The following is a 20,891-nucleotide window of genomic DNA, read 5'->3' as shown; positions in this document are numbered from 1 at the left end:
ACGTACCCATATCCATGAGTTGCTGCTGCAGCATAGACCTGGTTTTCCCGGGCACACTGTTGGACCGGTTGATCATGGGTCCTCCCATTGGACCAGAGCGACCCATACCCGGGTGTACTTGTCCGGCCACGGGGCTGCTGCTGCTGGACCTCGGCATCCCCCAGTCCCCTGGCGCCGACATGGGAGGCCGCTGAGGCATTCCCATCCCTCGGCCCATTCCTCCTGATAAACACAGACCCCATGAACTTTGAGTGTTTTCATCAGTGAGCCCAGCAACAAAGTGAACACTGGACACTCAAATTTAAACAATTCCCGTGCCCTGGGTAGTACACAGCAAGGACAAGAAATACGCTTTCAACTCACTTGTTGGGTGGCCCCGTGGTGAACACACAGCCATGCCCCCTGGAAAGCCATTGGGAAAGGGCCCAGGTCGAATGGGAGCTTCCATCTTCTCTTGTTTGACCAACGTGGGACAGGGGACGTTCCGTCTCCCTGCGAGCCCTCCTCCTCCTCCTCCTCCTCCTCCTCCTCCTCCTCCCTCGCCACCCGTGGGTGGCTTGGCGTCCATGGACAAGGCTCTTTGATAGGTGGCACGCTGAGCTGGGCCTCTCTCCCCATCTGAAACGCACACAATACCCACGTTGGATTAAATATCGTCACATGTTGAGGTTTTCAGAACTGCACCAGATGAGGCATCGTCTACAGTGTGAAAACTCAAGCAAGCCGTAAAAAGAATCCGATATTACAGGTCTCAATTCATTTTTCCAATAGGCAGGATTTGATCACAATATTCAAGTAGACGGACTTACCGCGTAGATTTTCGGGCACGTTTCCCTGTTTGTTCCCCGCGTCCTTCCCTGCTCTGGAGTCTGGTTCAGGGTAGAAGCCGGGGTTGTTCCTTGGGACACCCAAAATGGTCTCCAGGGTTTCCGCCTGAATCGTCGAGACACAAGAAGACAACAATGTTCTGATATCTCATATCTTCAATCAATTCAATCCAAAAAGTGCATCAGCTTTACCTCATCTGACGGCTCCATCTTGACCTTCCCATCCATGCAGTGGGGGTCAGAGCTGGTGACCCCCACCCCTTGAGCTCCTCTCCCCTCCAGCTCCTCCTGCTTTGGCTTGACGTCAGCAATTTCCTTAGAGTCATCCTTATTCAAGAGGTAGTGAAGGAGGGCGTGGGGCTTCTCCTTCTTCGGGCTGTGCTCCTCCTGCTTTGATTCGGATCCCCTGACCCCTCCAGCTGCTGCGGGCCCGGGCTCCGGGCCCCCCTGATCCAGGCTGCTCTTTCCGGTGGCCTCGGCTGTGATGCGAGCCACCTCGTCTGGAGTGTTCCCGTTCTGCAGAAGCTTGTGCAGGATCTTGTGCTTCTCCTGCAGCGACTGACTCGTCAAATGTCCCGCGCCGCCTGAGGAGGACACGGCGCCGTGACTCCCGCCCGTAGAGGAGGACACTCCTGTCGAGGAGGGGCTGGTGACCCCGGCGGTCCCGTCTTTAGCCTCTGGCGTGGAGCCGGGCGGGTGATTAGGCGGCACCAGCTCGTCCGTTGGGGAGATGAGGAGCTGCAGAAGCTTCTTGTGAGACTTTGTGTCAGGGACCCGTCGGTTGGATTCACCCCCGGCCGGACCCGCCTCTCGGCTGGCCTGGCTGTCTGGCTTGTCAGGCGGGCCCTCGCTGGTGGGGGTGCGTGGATTCTGCTGAGACTGCGGCTCTCCTCCGGCTGCCAGCGAGCTGCCTGGACTCTTGGAGTCGGAGTAGGACGGGAGGCTTGGTTTACAGGGTCCCCCTGCTGCATGGTTGGTGGAGTTGATGCTCGGGGAGCTGTCTGGCTTGTGAGGGGGCGGAGACGTGAGGGGGGAGGGCATCGGATTGCCCACTCCCTCACTAATGGCCTGCAGGGCGTTCAAGGAGCTGCTGGAGAAGGTGGTCCCTTGACTGGAGCCCATGGGGGAGTTCATACCTGCAGGAAGGCAAATGAATACATCTCATCTCACCAATGTAAAAGTGTCACGCGATGCGAGAGTTGGGATTTTTCACAGAACTAATTCAAGAGTTGAGAAATGTTTGCTTCATACCTCCGGGAGAAAAGGGGCTGGCACCCATTTTGGGGCTTCCTCGGACTCTGGGGGAACCCAGGACGTTGTGCGGGGGGCCATTAATACCGGGACTGGCCTGTGGGGGGCTGGTCATCCCCATGCCGTACCCTCCCCCTCCGGGTCCACCTCCACCTCCATGGAACTGACCCATCTGCTGATGATGATGCTGCTGCTGCTGCTGCTGCTGCTGATGCATGCCATGGTGGCCCATCTGATTCATGGGCCCCATTTGGCTCATGGGGGAGCTCATTGGATGCATGGAACCCATTGGATTCATCTGATTCATTTGGCCCATGCTGTTCATCTGATGCATGGAGTTCATTTGATTCATCTGATGCATGGGATTCATGTGGTTCATGGGATTCATGCGGCTGCCCCCGGCGTACGGAGGCCCTCCACGTTGTGGCATGTTGCTGTGCTCGGCCATGCCGTAGCCCCTGTTCATGCCCCCCCCTGGTCCCATGTTCATCGGCTGGTTGGGGTTGTTCACAGCCATGTTTTGAGGCCTCATACTTCCAACCTGGTTTCCGCGATAACTATTCTGCTCCCTGTAAGCGAATGCAGCAGATAACGAGAAAGGGAAAAAGGAGTTGAAGCACTCATAAACACACTGAGACAATCATTCCATTGAAGGAGAAAGTTAGTTTCATTTGTTTTATGTGCACCTTTGGAGCAAGTGTGTAGAGAGGAAAGAGTGCGGCTCATTGGTGTTGGGATTTCTGCAGAGGTCGCTTCTGGTCTGCGCTGTGACGGGCGTGCCATCCCCGAGGGAGAAGCGGTAGAGGGGGGTCTCCGCATGACCATTGTGGAAAGCTAGAGCAGAAAGAAGCCAAATAAAAACTCCATAAAACCAGGCTAGGTACGCGCAACGTAAAGAAATACAAACGGTTATAAAAACTGCCATGAAGCCGCAGGTGATCACAGTCTGAAAAGCGTCAATGTGTATTACAAATTTAATGTTTGTTTGGTAATGGTAATGTTTGATATACTGGACCAAAAAGTGGTGTTGTTGTTGTTGTCAAGGGAGGTTGAAAGGAGGGGAGGTTTAAGGTTCTATACCATCTTGATAGTGCCGTTTGTAGGACCACGGTTGTCCCTCACTTCGATGGAGGAACATCTGCATGCAGCGCCTCACCAGGTCCTCCCAGCCAGGACGCATAGTGGTGCTAAGGGAGGTCTGCTGCTCGATTTCAATCAGCTTACCTGCGACAGGAGAGTGGATAGAGATCTTTAGATGCAGTGTGTCCGCCTAATGGAATTAATTATCTATGGTGTACATCTCTCAATATCTAAAATGACACGGCTTGAAAGGTCACATTGTCAAATCAGCATGATGAGGAATTGTAATTTAGAGTCCGTTTCCTTTTAGGAGGCACACAAACATTTCCAACGGTAGTTAAAACATATATCTGCACATCTCTGATACAACACAATGGAAACTCACCAGACAGTTCATGTCGGGTGCTGAACCTCTCCGTCCTCTCTACAGCAATGATACGCCGTGCCACGCATATCATACATGACTGCAAATCTATAAGCAAAGAGAGACAAGGCAAATGTTAAGTCCCCGTTTGACTCCGCTGGGGGACAGACGGGACGTGGACAATCCTGTGCGTATCATTCGCAACGTACAAGCACAGAAGAAGGCATGTAAGCCACAAAATGTTACCTTCTCCCTCCTCCATCATGGCCCGGGGCTGAGTGAGGGCAAAACACTGCATGGTCTCATAGCGATGGCCCCCGGGCCTCTCTTCTGACAGCCCATGACTCGGGCCGTGAACGAAGTTCACCAGCATTCGACAGTTGAAGGTGTGGCTCTTCTGCCGTGGGGCCTCTCCAGCCCACGATGCCCCATTTGGTGCTATTTAGAGAAATGGTCCACATTTGAACACGCCTTCAAAAAGTCGAATGGATGCGAGCGAGAGAGTGAGACACTGTGTTGGAGTGTACATGCGGGCATGTGATGGTGAATGCTCCCACACAGGCATGAGCCCGTGACTCACCGTTAGACTTGGGTAGGTTCTTGTGGAACTCCTCCCTGTCCTCGTCGTGGATGATGTTGTACACGCTGGTGTTGATCAGCTCCTCCTGCTTGTACTGCAGGTACTGCGTCACGTTGTCCGACACAAACACAATGTTGCCCTCTCGGTTGACCACGAAAAGGAAGCCATCCAAGGCCTAAGGAGGTGCAGTCAAAGGGCGAGTCGAATTGAAGAAGATGTATCAGACAAAATATTATTAGATGTGCTTAACCCTTTTTTTTTAAATCACTTAAAATGAACCAACTGAGACATTTTGACTTCAACTGCAAATGAGCAATGAAAGAAACACCCAGTTATTGTCTCCCAAGCTGACCTGTAGGAGCAGCGGCCCCAGGTGGTCCTTGTCGATGACCCCTTGACCAGTGGAAGACACGTCTGCCTTCTGGACATCGTCATCACTGCAAGAGCTCTTTCCTGAGGACAGATGAAGTTAGAAGCCCCATTTTACAGCAGCTTGCTATGTCTTCATTTGCTTCACACATTGGAAATCCTTTCTATGGCATCTCTCCGGTGGAACAGCAGCTGTTCAATAAGACTTTCATTTTGAGAAGTGCACATGCCCTCGACAGCGTACAAGATGTTATTTCATAGCACTTCCCGATCACACCACTGATCAGAATGCCCAGCTATGGTTTCCAGTTAGCTCCGTTTTACTAAGAAATACCTGTACTTTATTCAGGCCAGCAGGTGGCAGCGTGAGTCCCGATCGGATGACTAGCATGCCTTTCTATTTTTGAAATCAGCATGTGTCTGAGGCTTTGTTAGATACCACTCTATACAGCAGAACCATGTGTGGCGCTGAGCGAGACGACTAAATACTACAACGCTGGATTTAATGGTGATGAATGTCCCAATGGTTCTCATCACCCCTGGTTTGCGGTTTTAGAAAAGAATGAAACTCACCTCCACCTGTTTCTTATGGTCACATTTGATATGTTTAAAGGAAAATCTGCAGCACAACATATTGATTGATTGATTGATTGATCGATCTAGATGTAGAAATGACATCGGGGCTCAGGCAGACGGGGTGAAATCACCTGGAGTGGTCGCCATGATAATTCACTAAATGCCAGCGAAAGGTGCTTCAATGATTCAATTATTATTATTTATATGAATTATTTGTTTCATTTTAAATCCATTTATGTACTTTGAAAATGAAACACAGAAGAAAAAATGAGTTCGAACACAAAATAAAACGTTTAACTGAACAGTTGAATCGATACAGCTGTACGTGAGAAATATGTATTTTGAATAGTTTCATTAATATTGAATCAGTTTGTACTGAAGCAGCGTTGATTGAGCAGCGGGATGAAGGAGCTCCGGTTTCTTTCCTTCGGACACTAAGCGTGAAGCAGCCCGTCACATAAGAGGCGTTTTAAATAGCCTGCGAGCAGCAGAATAATAGACAACATGTGGTCGTGTTTGAGTTGATCTTGATTGATTTTGTCGACCTTCTTTCGTTGGCAGACCTTCATCAGCGATGTCCACCGTAGCATTATAATCACGTTGTTTAGTGAAAGTGGATTCTGATCCTTTGAACACCGCGATCGTCTTCTCCTAAATCTCTAATGAGCTTTCCCTCGCATCCAAATAACTTGGGGAAGCTACGAATAACACATTTATTCAAGTCATTTTTTTGTATACCTAACAAAAGCAGTCGAGTCGTCCGAAACCCAACAAAGCAGGTTCGTTGTTGTCGATACCTGTGAATGACGTCAATGTGTGTCGCCTGCTATCAACCCCGGTGTCGCATTACAGTCCGATCTACTGAAGAAACAAATCACGCCACGCAAAGCCACAGTCTTCCAACGGCAACCAAGTCGGCTTCGGACCGCTACAGACAGCGGGAGCTGACGTTAGTAGCCAGGTTCAGGTTCTGAGTGAAGTGAGGAAGAGGGTTTGTGAAATTGCCAGCTGACAGTGTTACGGGGTGGGTGGGTGTTCATTTTGGTTTGGCTAATTTATTTTGCCGATTTGTTTTCCAGCTGTGCTTCTGCTGGCTCCGAGCCAATGGTTTCCTTTCATAACACGGCCGTCAATTCGGTCAACTGGAAATTTATTATTTGTGAATTTGGCTAACGGCATTGTGTTCTAAAAGCTCTGCTAAATCAGCTTTAGCACCACAGTCACCTAAAACTGTAGAATATGATGATGATGATGATGATGATTCTATATCAGGAATAGAGTTAAATTCAGGAGTTGGGTCTGGTTTACAAGCTGTACTAATAAGGCCACTGCCCACCTGGTATAATCTTTACCTTTCTAGAGAGATAAGAGTGTCTCTAATTCAAAATTCGCAAATAGGCGAGGATGTATGAACACAGTTAAAAAAGGTGTTTCAAGTGGACAATAGAAAGAAATAAAAACAGAGGCCTTCCATCATTGCCATCTGGTAACCATGGCAACCTAGCGACATAACACCGGGACCAGCAGTATCCAGCTGTGACCCTGTGGGTAGATTTCAATATAATCTCTGTCTTTCTTCCTTACCCACTTAACCTCACAAATTTACTCTTGACGGCCTAAAAAAAAAAAAAAAAAAAATCTATATATGCATTTGGTGTATCCACTCATGCAAAATCTGCAAAGCAATTGGAAAATTACCAAAAGATAGGAGCAATAAACGGCCTGATATCTGCGTCACACGTGTCATCTGTCTTGCAGAGAGAAGCTCGTCTGGATACGCGCCGTCACTGACAGCCTCGAGCTGCGACCCACGAGAACCGGCCTCAATTACTGGTGCTCGTCTACCCCGAGCGATACGAACAGCCAGACCGACTGTCAGTGCGAGGCAGCCTGGCCGTGAACCAAACACGCCGCTTCATCACTAGGGTTTGGTGGGGAAATTGACTTTTTTACACTGCTTTGATGTCTCTGTGGCTCCGGTGGGTAAACTAAGCATCGTGTGATCAGACAGACCTCGACGTGATTTCAAACGTGAGGCAATGCAAAACAAAGCGCAAATGACATGACACGTCATTTAGCTGATGCTTTTATCCAAAGCGACTTACAATAAGTGCATTTCCACCATAGAGATACAAACTCAGAAGAACAAGTAGCAAGAATGTACAATTTTCATCATGAGGATAGTTGCATGCATCTTCATTTGTTACCGTGGTAAGGCCGGCTTGTTACATGCATCATCGTATTTGAAAGCACGTTATTAATAGCGTTTTGTCTTGATGCAAAGTTAAAAACGTGAATTGGTCTCCTGCTGTTTAACTTTTATAAAATGTTCTTTTACTTAAGGCCTTTTGCGAGCATCTGTGGTGGTGGGAGCATTCAGTGGTCTTTTCAAAACACGCCTGATATCCATGGCTAATTTATCTGTTCCGAACAGGTAGGCAGGCTAATCCACGTGTCTGTTTACATACGTCATGGATCCTGATGGGTGGAGTCGCTGCAGCTGATGGAGGGTCATGGACCATGATACAGAGCATAGGAACATGATTCAAATTACAGCGTTTGTATGTTCAACGACATGAAAGTGTTTTAAAAAGCCTTTATTGTCGTCAATTGTCGTTTTGTTCTTTTTCAAGTATCGGTTCAGGCGAGGTTAGCATTTTAAACCGGTTATGCCGGTATTGCAAAAAAACCAAACTATAACCATTCCTACTCATCACAGGCATCATCGGTCCAGCAGCCGGGAGCTTCCCACGAATTCTGTTTGAAAGTATTTCACCATTTACGCACAATAACGACCCGATATACTAATCTGTTGTATGTGTGGGTGAACCGTGTAGCGATACCTTGCTCTTTGATCTGTCGGATCTGCCTCACGGTCTCCTTGAGGATGGCACATTTGTCCGGCTTGACGTTGAAGCTGTCGATGTTGGAGAGGTTCGCAGAGATGAGCTCAGCCAGCTCCTCGATGTACTTGCTCTCCTGTTCCCTCCGACGCTTGTCACACCTGCCGGGAGAGCCCAAAGGGGGGGGGGGGGGGATTAGGATGGGTCGCCATGACAACCTCACCTCCCCGGCGGCCCGTCTTGCACGGCCACCGGCGGTTCAGGCGCTTCAACAAAGTCGGCTGGCAGCAGACGCACACGTGAGGCACAGATGGGAGGAAGCGGCAGCGGACGAAAAGCGGGTCGCTCAGAAGTCACGGAGCACTCACCCTAAGCCCGGTGTGTCGCAGGTGGACAGTTTACGCTTGCGGTCGGCGCACAGCGGCTCCAACAAGTTGTCTCCTACGCCACTCATCTTCAGCGCATGTCAGCACCTGAAAGCACAAAAGCGGCACATTGCGTTTAGATAGTAGACGCGGCATAGATAGGTGGTGCAGCATGATCAGAAGGAGTGAACCGAGAAAGGGGATTTATATGCTCATATGGTGTTTCCCCCTAGGTTCGGTAGGGGAAACACTTTCATATGTGCGGAATCTAATCAAATCAAAGTATAATTTGTGGATTGGAAATTGCCTTCAGCTGTCAGTTCTCTGTAAAGTTCACTCTGAAATGACGTCAAATTCAGGCAAACCTCAAAAGCTAGGCATCAATTTGTGGAACTGAGGAAAAAATCATTAAAACCCCCAAGCTGTTGAGGTTATGAGTGAAGTGATTCTTCCAGGGAAAGAGTAGATTGAGGATTCGCACACAGATTTATGAGGGAATACCATCCAGTTAGCAAAGCAGCAGTGGTTCCTGCTTACTGCTCGATGGGAGTGAAATCTCATCTGTTCCACTGCGAGGAGCGACTGATGATGATGTAGTGATCTGGAGCCTCGGGGGAGATGGGTCATCCTGCGTTCAGCCAGCCAGCCAGCCTGCTAGAACGATACCACTCTGCTAGCAGCAGCACTTTCACACACTGTGTGCATACAACTCGCTTCCAGCACGCCGGCTTGTACAGACACGTCGCGGCGCGCTGTGTTGAGCCACCGTCCAAGCAAGGCACACGTTGCCCAGCCTGCCTCTTTGTCTAAATGCTTGGGACAGCGCCGCGAGGGGGGGTGGGGGTGGTTAGAGGTGTAGAGATACACACACACACTGCTTGGGAGGCCGGAGACAGTCCAGGCGAGGCTCCACATTTCAGGGACAAGTTAAAATGATCCCTCTTCCGCATTCTCCATACTAGGCTACATCCGTTCTTTCTTTCAATAGCTTTTGCCTCACCCCCCCCCCATCCGAAGTTAACCCCTCCCTTCGTTCCCTCCCCTGCCTGGGTGTAGCAGCACTGGGCTGTGGACCCTGCCCTTGTTTTCTTGCTCTGGCACCGCCCTGTGTCTGACCCGCTCCAGAGTTCACGTGAGAGGAAACCTCTGCAGCCAGGGGCACTGCTCACACACACACACACACACACACACACACACAGCCAGCTGTGGCTGCACTGCCAGTTAGTTCTGCTACAATTACAACAACCTCGACTCTGCTGCATGCTTGTGCGTGCGCGCGCACACACACACACGCTCAAACAAAAAAGCCGAGAGTGAGCTCATTCCACAGTGGAAAACTATAGAACGGATGGGGGAGGGGGGGGGGGCCATTACGCAACTTCGGCTCCGCAATGGCAGGCCGGGACACGGAGCCCGGTCACCCAGCACCGCGGCTTCTGCAGAGTCCCAGACATGCACTGCGCGCCGTAAATCTGCATTGGATGTTTCCCGTCGGCTGCCTTTCAGCACCCATGTGTAAATCTGCCCGTCCTGCTTCGGCTTTGACTCTCAATGAACGTCCCCTCTTTTCCTTCCTTCCTTCCTTCACTGGTAGTTTTCTGTCCTACGGTTCACCTCTGCAGCAGTGGAGGAAGATGACATCAGCCCTCCGTCGGCCTCACATCCTGAGCAGTATGCTCTGCTGGGGGCCTTTCTGAGAGCAGGCCGTGGCGAGCGGCGTGGTTTCTACTTGGCCGTGAAAGTGAAGAAAAATGTTTTTTTTTTTTTTTTTTTTTTTTTAAAACAGTCCTTTTGCTTCAATGACTTCGCCGAAACAACCACGCTGTCGTGGGGTATTAAAATACACCGAGTGAGAGCAGTCTCGCTCATTTCACCCGAGTTGACATTTTGTGCGTTCAAAAGGTTTTTGGCACGACCGAAATCTGAGAAGTGACACACATCCCACTTCCACAGCCGAGTTAGAGAACGAGGCAGCGGCCCACCAAAACCGCAGCCCCAACGGGCCCCAACGGGCCTGCCAGCGTAGACGCAGCGCGTAGCCTTGCCATAGACGAGGGGGGGGGGGGGCGGGGCACTAGCTGTCGACATGTGGGATACGACAAAAAATGAAAAAGGGGGTCTGAATCAGATCGTCCGCCTGAGGGGTGCCGGTGTTCGTCACCCCACATGCTCACCTTGACCTTCAGGGCCTACTGCCGCTTGACCAGTCGAGATCCCTTTAGGGCTCAGTGCCGCTTGCATGTGTCAACATCTGGTGAAAATGGACCATCAACTGGGTCGACGTGACTCTTTGATGGCACTGCTCCCTGTGAAATTAGCATGAGGCTTTTTATAGGACTACCTTTCATAGAAATTCATGGGAAAAAAAATAGTTTTTAAAAATGGCACAGGAAGCCACGGCAGACAGCATCCTGTTTACGTCGTCCCCCCCCCCCGAGCACGCTCCACTGCGTCATCACTTCCTGGAAATGTGCCCACTCTTCCACTCTATTTACATGCTGTTGCGTGTCTCTGGTGGGACCCCCGTCCGACCCTGGTTCCTGCTCACACCTGACCGCTGCGTGGCCGTCCCAAACCTCCGCCTCAGAAACACTACGGAACCATTTGGGTTCCTGATCACAGAGCAGATCCTCTGGGCTCTTGTGTTTTCTCATCATAGCAGTTTAATAAGCTTTGCGCAGGGGAACAGAGAGGAATCCCACTTGAGTCGGTGTCAAGTCTGCAAATTTAAAATACACGCTAAAATAGCATTGCTCAAAAATAACATTTAAAAAGGAATTTCTGAAACCATTTTCACGTCAAGGGATCCATTATGTTTTTTTGTGTCGGACTTTATCTACTTTTGTGTTGTTTTTAGTGTGTTCTGCTGTTGTGCTTTCATTTTTTGACGTATCGAGGGACCACAGATGTGCATTAGCTTGAAGGAGGTTGAAGCAAACAGGGACACTTTTATGTTTAAACTGCAATGCGAGGTACAATGTAAATACAAAGCAAATAAATACAACTAAACTTTGAGGGCCTGACCGTCAGTGTTTGGGAACAAACTGCTCCCAAAAACAATGACCTTTAGCACCGTCATCCTACTGCCACAGATAAGCAGATGTCCTTTCCTTCATGAAATCTAATAACAATACCGTTACTCTAAAAACTAAATCTTCACCATAAAAGAACAGCATGTGACTTTAAGAAAGAAAAAAAAGAAACCTGTCAAAAACTGCTGTTCTCCAAGACATAAAAAATAAAACCTTAATTCAAGATTTTTTTTTTTTTTAAACGTAGATTTTACAAATGCTTCAAATCCTGTAAAAACAGATGGTGTCACATTGCTTGCAAAGAGGTTTAGCCTTGATAGTCACAAGTCAGACAGTTGGCAGAGACCCACACAACGAGCAGTTGCAAGCCTGCAGCCTACTATACCCACAGAGAGAGTGTGTGTGTGTGTGTGTGTGTGTGTGTGTGTGTGTGTGTGTGTGTGTGTGTGTGTGTGTGTGTGTGTGTGTGAGGGAGATCCTCTACCACGGATCACATCAGTCCTAAACGCAGCGCTGCTACGGAGCTAATGCCGCCGCTGAATAATTTAACGCAGAGAAAGAGAGACCAGCGTTCCCTTTCTATCGGCTGTCCAAACACAGTTTAAGGATTCTGAGTCGACTCCTCCCAACAACAAGACAACAATTCGCTGGGAACTAGTGCGAGGGTGACGCACGGGCGACCCCAGAGGACTGGTTTTTCGCTGCGTTGCATCCTCAGCGGTCTTCCGTGTCCCCTGTTACGGTGAACGGTGTCCATCACCTCAGCGCTCTGCCAGAGCACAAACACACAACACACTCGGCATGCACGGGTGACTTCTGGTACTGAAATCTGATTCAAACAAGAAGACATGAGCACTGGTATGAATATGGCCGCAGCAGGGGGAGGAGGAGGAGGAGGAGGAGGAGCCCGGGCAGATTGAGAAGAATAAAGAGGGGGGGAGGAGGCAGAGAGAACCGGGAGGGGGAGGGGAGGAGATCGGAGACACAGCGCACCGACAGAAATAGTGCCGGGTATCCGCTCGAAAAAAGAAAAAAAAATATGCAGATACTGGTGGCCGATTGGAACAGATCCTCAACCTAAACTTGTAGAGTAAAAAAAAAAAAGCACAAATACATCACGTACTGCTTTAAAAAGAAGAGTGCCCATAGAACCATAAAGTCAGAGGGTACAAATATCAAAGAGGCAGTGGAATGGTGCAAATAGTTGAGCAGCAAGGCAGCATGTTGACTGCCGGTGAGCAAAGCAGGAACTCAAGTTCTGGGTTTTTACTGATCATCAAATCAAATTCATTATTTTAAAGGGTCAGCATGCATAGTTTCACCAGCAAGGTGAGCCTCTTGCGTTCTCTGAGCAGTGATGGGCAGAGGAGGCCGTCTTTGAGCCCCCTCCTGCATTAAGAAGTGGAGAGGGAGGTGGGGGGGGGGGGGCACCTTCTGCTTAGAAGGGTTGAAAGCAGCAGGAAAGAAGACTGCACAAAGCGCTCAAAGGCTAATTTCTCACGCCTTCATCAGAAATATCCGGTAGCATTGCAAACACTACCGTACCGACGGAAAATACTTTTGTGCCGTAGGACAAGGCAACAATGACCAAAACAAGGCAGCTCACGTTCTTTGATCATTTATATGCATCAAACGTGTTTCCAAGTGTCATCCACGTTGAAAAAGAAGCATGCTCCAAATGCTATATTTAAGGGTTTACATTTTTAACAGTCCTCTCCAAAAATGTGACCCGTTCGTATTGTATTCACGGGCGTGTTGGTCTCAGGCATCTCATGGACTCGCTCAGGATTATGTGTGGTTTTCGGGCATCTGGCTCCGGTGCATAGTTTATGTTGGGGCAGAACTTTCAGATAAAATGTTTTCATAATTTGAAGCTTAGCTCCCGTTGCTTTTTCTAACAAAAGCCTCCGTCACGTACGACGTGTTCCAAGGACTGTCGGAAAGATGCAAATCCTACAATGATGACGTTTTTTTTTTTTTTTTTATGTATGCCTTAGTTTGGGCTATTAACTAAACATGCTTTTCCATCCCGGCGGCGGGTTTTGGAGGCATCATCAGCAACGTGATTATCCGACATCGGAAGCACTGCACGCCTCGGAGCTCTCGTGTCTAGCGCAGCTCGACTCGTGCGCAGTAAATAAAAGGGAGCGTCTCCAAAGGCACGGGCCGTCCGTCCCGTCCATTGAGCGTGATCTTACACACTCCTCTCGCCTGGATAATACCAGCCATCCCGCAGAACTCCGTGAGAGACCTGGAAGCGAACATGTGAGGCAAATAACGATGGCCGACAACTGTGTGGTCGCTCTGCAACCAAAAAAAAAGTAATACTCCTCATTAAATTGAAAGTGTAGCATGTGAAGGTCTTTGGAGGGAACACATGAGTACATTTTTATTCCTCTCCCCATGTGCTTCCAGAAATAAGCAAGCGAGCCAAACACTAAAATGTGTAAATCTCCCCCCCCCCCAAAAAAGGAAAAAAGTTCTCAAATGTAATGCAAACCAGATTACTTAAAAGTGCTACTAAACAGAACTGTTATTGGCACCCTCTTGTATCAATGCACTGGAGTTCGCTGTATTAAAAAAAAAAAAAAAAAGGTGCATTAATGCAACACACAGGCTTGAAGGCCGAAACGGAAGCAGGATTATTCGGGAAAATTGACGAGGAAATTTCTGCTCTGCCTGAAATAAAGTCTGCAATCTGAGCTCCCTGAGACAGAGGGGCAGGCCCAACAATAAACAGAGGCCCACCAAACAAAGATACACACAAGTACAGACCCCCGAAATGCACACCCCAAAGCGCACGTCTTTATTAGAGCAGGGAGGGGGGGAGAGAGAGTGTTTGAGGATGTGGAAAGACAGCTACAAATATTCTAAGCTTCCGTCTATTCAAACATCCTGGCAGACACTACTGGAGCTCCTAGAAGCATTTTGCACCATTACTTCCCTGTATTCTAAACACACGCGGTAACAAGGAAACAAAAAAAAAGGTGTCCACTAGAGTCGGGACATCAAGAGTGAAAAAGAAACAAGAAGACCGAATGACTTCCTGCTTTGCTTCAAAGAGCCTTTTCTCCCCCCCCGAGTGAAGAAGTGGAGCTCACACTCTTCAAGGCTCAGCGGCTCTGTTCAACACACAATCTACTGTAACGTTTCACTGGATCACGATACAGAGCCGTTTGAGATTTTATATATATAGTTTAGTTAGATACAAATGAACTCCGTGTCCACATCATGGGACAAAGGTCTGCCTTTCTGTTGTGCCACTTTTAACTCACCTGCTGAAATGTTGCATTATAATGAGCAGCATCTTGTGTAGGTCGTTAACACTGAACACAATTAGCTACGTGCAACGTAATTCATCGCATTTTCAGAGAGGCACACGTCCGTAATATGCGTAACTTAGTGGAGGTCTAGTTGGATTCTCTCAACTTCGGGGTTTCCTTTGCTAAATCCTCATGAATTCTCCTAAGCATCTTTCCTTGCACCCAACTAAAATTTCCAAGGTCAAGGAATAGTGGCGTTAGGAGGTCATTCTTTGACAATTTGAATCCAACCGAAATCTACTTGAGGTTAAAATCAAATTGTCATTATAACCAAGAGGAAGAGGTGCTCCTATACGGACTTCCATTAGTCTGTGTGAATAAAAGAGTCACACCTTAAAGTAAAAGAATGCCATGTCTGTCAAATATTTAAAAAGCAATAAGAAATTGGTGGGCTGTCTGCACTTAATTACTTCTGCTTGCAATGATACCGATTCTAAAACTCATTTTTTATTAGGAAGATAACTTAGGAATGACTGACATTAAAGAACTTTTAATGTGTTGAAATCCATGCTTGAACCAATCATTTGCGTATTCATTTCACCCTGCTGGATCACAGGAGAAACAAAAGGGAACCGCGGGCAACGTGATCACTTCGTTCAGCAGCAATTCATCATCCCGCCATTTACGGGATTCCCCTTTAATCTGGAGGCATCGAGTCCAATGCATCCATGTTGGTGAATTGGACTGCTTTCCTGCCCACATGACACTTGATTTTAAATCAAACTCTGGCCGATGGGACCAAACAGGGATGTGATGCGGAGCGTCGCCACACGATGTGACCTAAGGACGGGGACGGCGCGGACGAAGGGGCACACGTGTACGTGGGAGTGTGGATTTTGAGCGGAAAACATTGTTTAGAGAAAGTGTCCATTTGGGTACTGAGGCAGGTTTGAAATTCCAGGAAGAACAGGTGAAAACAGCAGGCTGAAAACACATCGGTCTGCACTGCGTAGAATAAGCTGTTTTAGTCTCTCAATTGTACGAATATTTTTAACATGACCACCTTACAGTTGCCACAGAAGATTATTGGAAATTGTGCGTTTTAGACCAGCATCAGAAAGAAGCCTTTGAGGCTCAATTTAATGAACCAATCAAGGCCTAAAACGAACGTGGGCCGCTCGGTTCTCTGCAATTAAAATGTTTTCACAACTATTAATTTCATAATTCAAGTCACAAACAGCCTCCGCAGACGGAAAGTAAACGTGGGGTTGGTTGATTATCAGTAAAAAAAAAAATTAAAAAAAACTTGTTTCACTGGACCAAAAAATATACTGATGCTAAAGCGTTTAAGATATATTGGCTTTCTCTGAAACATGTTGTGAACAAAATGCCCGCAGATGAATTTAAGGATGGAAAATAGTTTAAACCATAGAGAAGCCGCCTTAATAGGATTGCTTGAATCTCCTAGAAAAACAAACATCCTCCACTTGTACACGCACACTCTTACACAAACTGCAACTGCATTGTGTAGAAAAAAACAGGGCAAAATAAATGAAGGTGGTAACAAAGCCAAGGCAGATTCCAACGAGTGTGCGTGTGTGTGCGCGTGTGTGTGTGTCACACGTGCATCTCCTACAACTATCCATCATCAATAGGGACAAAGAAGAGAAAAAGGACCACACGGGCACACATCCAAGTAGCCACATCGCAAACCAAACCTCTTCATTTTCCATAAGCTTGACCGTGACAAAAAAAATAAAGTGCGGCGATGAGAGCAGACATCGAGAGAGAGAGCGAGAGAGAGAGAGCGAGAGAGAGCGAGAGAGAGAGAGCGAGCGAGAGAGGCGGGGCGGCTGCAATCATAAGAGGCTAATATTACGGAAATGAGTTCATTAATCAATGGCTACGAAGCCTTTTATCTGGATGGCCAGAGCCCAGCCGCCATACTGGCCAGTCTGATGTATGAAGAACACACACACACAAACACGCAAAATCTCATACAGCATCACACAATTCAGAAGAGGATTTGTCCACCATGGGAAACGATATATATATATATATAAAATAATTTATTTTTCTAAAGACGATGCTTGGTATTACCTTCTCTGTACTCAAGAGGAGATCCGTGTGTGTGTGTGTGTGTTTGTGTACACGCTTCAACTGTGCCACGCCGTGAAAAATAAGGCAGATATTCATTTTCAGACACAGCAAGGCTGTGGTGGTTTTTTTCGTCGCTTCCCTCCCTCCCTCCCTCCCTCCCTCCCTCCACTCTCTCACTCTCTCTCTCCCCCTCTCTCTCTCTCCCCCCGCCGTCCCTGTTGGATTGGTGGAGTAAACACAGGAAGAGAGCGGGCTCTGTTCCACCACGCCAGAGCTGGGCGTTCCTGCAAAGCTCCTGCGCCGGGGTCAAAAGTTTACCGTGGTTTTCGTTTCACCTTTCCTCAGCCAATCGCAGCACCGCACTGCGGCGCCTGAACTCTGACCCCTGCAAAGAATTCCACTCAAAAGATGGTCTGACGCCAGTTTCAAAACTAGCCCCCCCCCCCCCCCCCTCTCTCCACACACACACACCTCCTATTTTTCCCCCTTTACCACTTCTTTTCCTTTCTTTCGACCGGGCAGTTTCACGTGTTGACAGAGCCGAGGTGAAAAAGATTCCACAGAGCCGGAGCGGAACTGGAGAGGGGAAGGAGGAGGTGGGGAGGGGGGGGGTTAAACCCTCTAGTCCTCACGGCCATGCTTTGCTTTGATACTTGCAGTCCGTTATCTCCCGCTTCGACAGACGGCTAATCGTGGCGAAGTAAAAAAAAAATGACGAATGACTAAAAATGCTCGGTAAACTCAGGGAACCATGAGGGTCCTTCTGCGGTCGGACGCACAAGGAGAAGAGGCCATTTTGCTCCAGTTTGATAAAAAAAAAAAAAAACTCAAGAAACCAGGAGCACTGACGGGCTCGTACGGAAACTCACACGACTCTGTTCCAGAATCAAACCAGAGCCGCTCGGGCTTGACTGGAGACACATGTGCCAACGTACACACACACACACACACACACACGTTTGTTTTCCTCCTGGTGACACTGCGCTCTGTTCCCATCTGCGTGAGTGATTAAGCCAGCACTGCTAATCAAGTCCCTCATTCTGCAAGGGAGCAGACAGAGGGTGACTCACGCTGTTTTTTTTTTTTTACTTCAAACCCGCCCTCATAGTTGATACCCAAAAAAAGAAACCAATCAAAATTCTTCGGGGGGGGGGGGGGGGGGGGGGGGGTCAATGTTCTCGGGGACCCGCAGACGATTCCAAACGAAAATGCTCCAGAAAAGCTTTTAAAAAAAACGCTCACGACAAGCAGAGCTCCCGCAGCGTTCTGCTCGCTGTTGTGACGTCTTCACGGGAGGAGCGAGTTTACTTTTTCAATCTTTAGTCAAATCACAAGCGGTCCCGTACTGGTTTGGAGGTGAACCCCCAGTTGGTTTGAGGGTTTGGTCAAAACCGATGTTGCCGCCACCCACAGAGGGTCGCGAAGCTTAGTGGCTCCAGTTGCTGGTCCACGGCCTTTATCTAGGTCACGTTTATTTGTACTAAATCAGTTCACCGTTTCCAACAGTAACATTATTTTTTTTCCCCCACCGCTTTCAGAAACCCATTTTGAATAAATCATTGAGGAGCAGCAGTGCCATTACACATTAATTATGTGCCACTGAAGGTACCCAGTCCAGGAAACCCCTTCCTTGCGGTTCATGGCCGTTGAAGTCTTCTGTTGCTCAAAGCCTCGAGTGTCGCTGGAATCTCACTAGTGTTTTGAAGAGAGTCGTGACCAAATGAAATAATAACAATAATAACAACTATTATAATAATAACTGAACCATGAGCATGGACTGAAGAACGAGTTTGCAGCCGAGCTAACTCTCAGTCAGAAGAAGAAGTCAGAACTCGGGCAGCTTAGTGTTGGCGTGTTGGCACACGCTCGGTCGACTGCTGTGGGAGCTTGAACTCGGTCTCCGTACAGCAGCTGCATACACACTATTTCATTACACTAAACCCACTAGATAAACAATATTCAAAACAATCCCATCTGCAGTACGGGGGGAAAAATGTGGTATCCGTATTTCACGAGTGAAGATCGCACGTCTGTTGGTTTTGTGGCGGCGCCGAAGCTTCATCTTAAGCTCGATAAAAACGGGAAAGCAAGCTGTAAAAGCACCCTAATTCTAACTGCAATTTGAAACATGCATCGACTAATGACTAATTTGACACAAAAGCTTTAAAAAGCTGGTTGACTTGATTCCCCTTCGCTGTGTTTGGGTCCAGCATTCTTTGACTTGAATCAAGGCGCGGCCTCGTGCAACCGGGTTGCGTCAGTCGGAGGTGCTAATGGTACAGGGGCCGTCTCCTATGTAATCATGCCGCGGCTGTACAGTCAGTGGTTACGGTGCAGCAATTAGAGGAGAAGAAGGAACAAGCTCAATGGAAACATGGCGATCCTCTGCCAAAAGTTCTTCTGTGCAAAAAATACTGGTTCACACTGAAAACGGCCAACTCGTAGTGAGTGAGTTTTGTTTGGTAAAAACAAAAAAAAAAACGCCGCAAAGATTGACGTGACGTGTCAATGTCAGGGAGGCGGCCCTTTGACTGGCACGTTGCTTCGATGACGAGCCGCGCACGCAGAGGGGACGTCGGCGAACGCGACAGTTTCCATTTCAATCCGGAGTGAGAGAAAAATAAATCTGTCCAATTAAGGAGAGAAATGTTGTGGAGAGAAACGGGATGGTAATAAATGATCCGACACATGCCGTGCCAGCGCTGAAATGCAGTCGTAAGTCTGGGGCCTTTAACGATGCCGTGGAAGTCTGTCGCTCAACTTGACTTCTCGTTGAACTTAAGGCCGCAATAAAAAGTAAAAACTGCATGTGAAGAAAGAAAAAAAAAAAAAAAACAACAGCTGCCGAGGTCGGCGCTGTGAGCCAACGCCTCCACGCTCGCTGCGTTTTTGGGGGGGGGTCATTCCCTTTAACGAATGGCGCCGATAACTGAAGGTGAGCCGCCACGCGGCGACCTCTGCTGCCCCACGGTCCCCACACACGTGCACGTATCCTTCGGCCTGAGCGACCTCGCCCCGCTGCCACATGCATCCAGCAGGGTCAACATGGCGGACCGTCTTAGTGGGGCACGGGAAGGGAGGGCGGGGGGGGGGGGGGGGGGGTGTAGAGTGTTGAGGGCCTCGATATTTCAAAGCCTTGCGAGACGCTGTGACCTGTTCACCCTGCAGAGGTCAAGGCCAAAGCCTCTTGTTGTTTTTGGTGCCAAAGTCGCAATTTTGCAGACGCCAACACGCCCTCCTTTTTTAAGTTTGCACATTTAAATGAAGGTAGAGTAGAGCGGGGACAATTGTAGCCCGGGAGAAGATGAGAGGCTCGATGTAACAAGTTGAGAAGTTCACCCAGAAGTGACCGCGTGCCTTCTTCTCTTGACTCTTTCTTCTCGTCTCTACTGAATAACAGACAGGCAGAGCATCTGGTAGCAGTTATCTGACAAACCAAACTTTTTTTCTCCCCCCCCCCCCCCCCCTCCACCCTCGTCTCTCCCCGAAAGCGTTTTGGTTTTTTTTTCTTCATAAAAATAGGGGCCCTAAAGTTAAAGCCACACAAATACAAACATGGTCTTGCTGACATTTTACAATGGTAACAAAACAAGGCCAGAGAGCTTCCCTCCCACTGGCTTGTTCAGGTGAAGCCCTTTTTACGAGCATTCTTCAGCCGGGGGAGCGAAAGTTAAAGGGGGAGTTGAAGTTAAAGAGGAAGGGCAAAGAGGGGGTTGGGGTTGGGTGGAGGGGCGGGTTTTTTTTTGGGGGGGGGGGGGGGGACGGACGACACAAAGCTCTTGGCACCCCCTCCCCTAATAAATTCTTGCCTCCGTCCAATCAACGAGGACTGCCGAGACTGAACTGCTCCAACTCCTTGCTGGTTATAAAGTGGAATTGGGTGCAATGATTGCTTCAGGCTGCCCGTTTGGCTTTCAGACGTGTGCACGGTCTCCTCCCCCCCCCACCCCACCCCACCCCACCCCACCCCACCCATATGGCGCGGCTACCCTCGCGCGTCGGTATCGCCTCAGAGTTGAAGAAGAGGTGGGCCGCGGTGGGACGACTGGGGGGGGGGGGGGGGGGGCATCGGTCCAGCTTCCTCCAACCTGGGACCAACAACCCGATCTCAGGAGCTTCCGTCTGCCATCGTCGTCCCTCTCACTTGTTTGTGGCAAAGTGGCTGTTAAATATTTTAGCAGTGGAAACACGACTGTCTTGTTGAGCAACTTTTTTTTTCCCCTTCTATTTTTGGCTCCACA

General features: G+C 48.7%; 1 protein-coding gene across 3 annotated transcripts in view; it reads right to left on the bottom strand.

Moving 5' to 3' along the window:
• The window catches only part of LOC119194060 (nuclear receptor coactivator 3-like), a 28,694-nt gene that overhangs the window by 4,670 nt on the left and 3,133 nt on the right, over nt 1-20,891 (bottom strand). For all 3 annotated transcript variants that reach the window (XM_037448115.2, XM_037448116.2, XM_037448114.2), the window contains exons 2-14: nt 8,259-8,363; nt 7,891-8,051; nt 4,455-4,555; nt 4,103-4,277; nt 3,769-3,960; nt 3,544-3,630; nt 3,159-3,302; nt 2,765-2,912; nt 2,079-2,647; nt 1,020-1,963; nt 810-933; nt 364-618; nt 7-222 (exon numbers count right to left, since the gene is read on the bottom strand). In XM_037448115.2, coding sequence (XP_037304012.2) covers nt 7-222; nt 364-618; nt 810-933; nt 1,020-1,963; nt 2,079-2,647; nt 2,765-2,912; nt 3,159-3,302; nt 3,544-3,630; nt 3,769-3,960; nt 4,103-4,277; nt 4,455-4,555; nt 7,891-8,051; nt 8,259-8,344 — 3,202 coding nt within the window. In that variant the 5' untranslated portion in view covers nt 8,345-8,363. The remainder of the gene's footprint in view (nt 1-6; nt 223-363; nt 619-809; nt 934-1,019; nt 1,964-2,078; nt 2,648-2,764; nt 2,913-3,158; nt 3,303-3,543; nt 3,631-3,768; nt 3,961-4,102; nt 4,278-4,454; nt 4,556-7,890; nt 8,052-8,258; nt 8,364-20,891) is intronic.

The sequence above is a fragment of the Pungitius pungitius genome, chromosome 8 (genome assembly GCF_949316345.1).
Source record: "Pungitius pungitius chromosome 8, fPunPun2.1, whole genome shotgun sequence".
NCBI lineage: Eukaryota > Metazoa > Chordata > Actinopteri > Perciformes > Gasterosteidae > Pungitius > Pungitius pungitius.
The sequence above is the reverse complement of the archived record's forward strand: the minus strand, read 5'-3'. Positions and strand labels throughout refer to the sequence as shown.